Source organism: Aplysia californica, unplaced genomic scaffold, assembly GCF_000002075.1.
Source record: "Aplysia californica isolate F4 #8 unplaced genomic scaffold, AplCal3.0 scaffold00008, whole genome shotgun sequence".
Taxonomy (NCBI): Eukaryota; Metazoa; Mollusca; class Gastropoda; order Aplysiida; family Aplysiidae; genus Aplysia; species Aplysia californica.
Window position 1 is genome coordinate 1001590 of NW_004797278.1, and position 1000 is coordinate 1002589.

General features: G+C 36.4%; 1 protein-coding gene across 1 annotated transcript in view; it reads left to right on the forward strand.

The window, feature by feature from the left end:
* The window catches only part of LOC101854683 (alpha-amylase), a 22755-nt gene that overhangs the window by 11298 nt on the left and 10457 nt on the right, over positions 1 to 1000 (forward strand). The window contains exon 9 of the mRNA XM_013082426.2: positions 779 to 936. Coding sequence (XP_012937880.2) covers positions 779 to 936 — 158 coding nt within the window. The remainder of the gene's footprint in view (positions 1 to 778; positions 937 to 1000) is intronic.

Consider the following 1000-nt stretch of genomic DNA (forward strand, 5'->3'; position numbering starts at 1 on the left):
TTTTCTTTTTCTTTTTTTTTTTTTGGGGGGGGGAACATAGCTTATCTAAACTGAAATTATAAAGAAAACTGAACACATTTTGAACAAACAATCTTAGACTCTCGTTTAGTCTGACAACCATGATGCTTTATTAGGAGCAAGTACAGAGACTGAATGAGTAGACCTATCACAGTAACAGGAATATTTTGACAGTAAAGACACACGTTTGTGGTGAGTATTCTTTTTTGCTATAGTTTAGTCTGCATTCTCTTTAAAGGTAACGTACTCGTATCTCTTCAAATTTACTCTCAGCAAGATTTGTTATACTAAATTTTCTTTTTTAACGTTTCGGTCAGTAGCTCACCCTGTAACTTATGCAAAGTGCACCCAGTTAGATTTATGCATTGCAAGTTTGACCTCTAACTCGTATACAGAAGCAGCATGTTTCAATACGAGATGACGATTGCCACGAAAGAAGCTTAAAGAATCAAATTACACCATTCTACCAATGTGCACAAAACTGCATCACAATAAATTAAAATAAAATATAATAGATCTATTTAAACTCATGATGCTCTTTAGAACAAAGTTCCACCATGCAATTGTTTTTTCACGAAATCTTAATATCTGGTAGACAGTTTGATCCAACTAAAAATGCAAAGTGATATAGAAGTTCTTAATCATAACTAGCTTTTTGAGCTATCCGTTGACAGATCAAATGAATACAAAGAAGAGCGATCTTGACATTGACTAGCATTCATAGTGTTTCTTTATTTACACACTGATCATTTATCTCCAGATGGAAGCCCATTGGCAACATGGCAGTTTTCAGGAACTACGTAGCTGGAACTGACGTCAACAACTGGAAATACGACGGGGGCGTACTGTCTTTCAGCAGAGGAAACAAAGGATTCTTCGCCATGTCCAACAATGATTTTAACACAAACATCCACACAGGTATTGATTACTCTCATCATTTCTGGACTTGTATCCTCCAGAGGAGTGGAGATAGCCCCCGGGG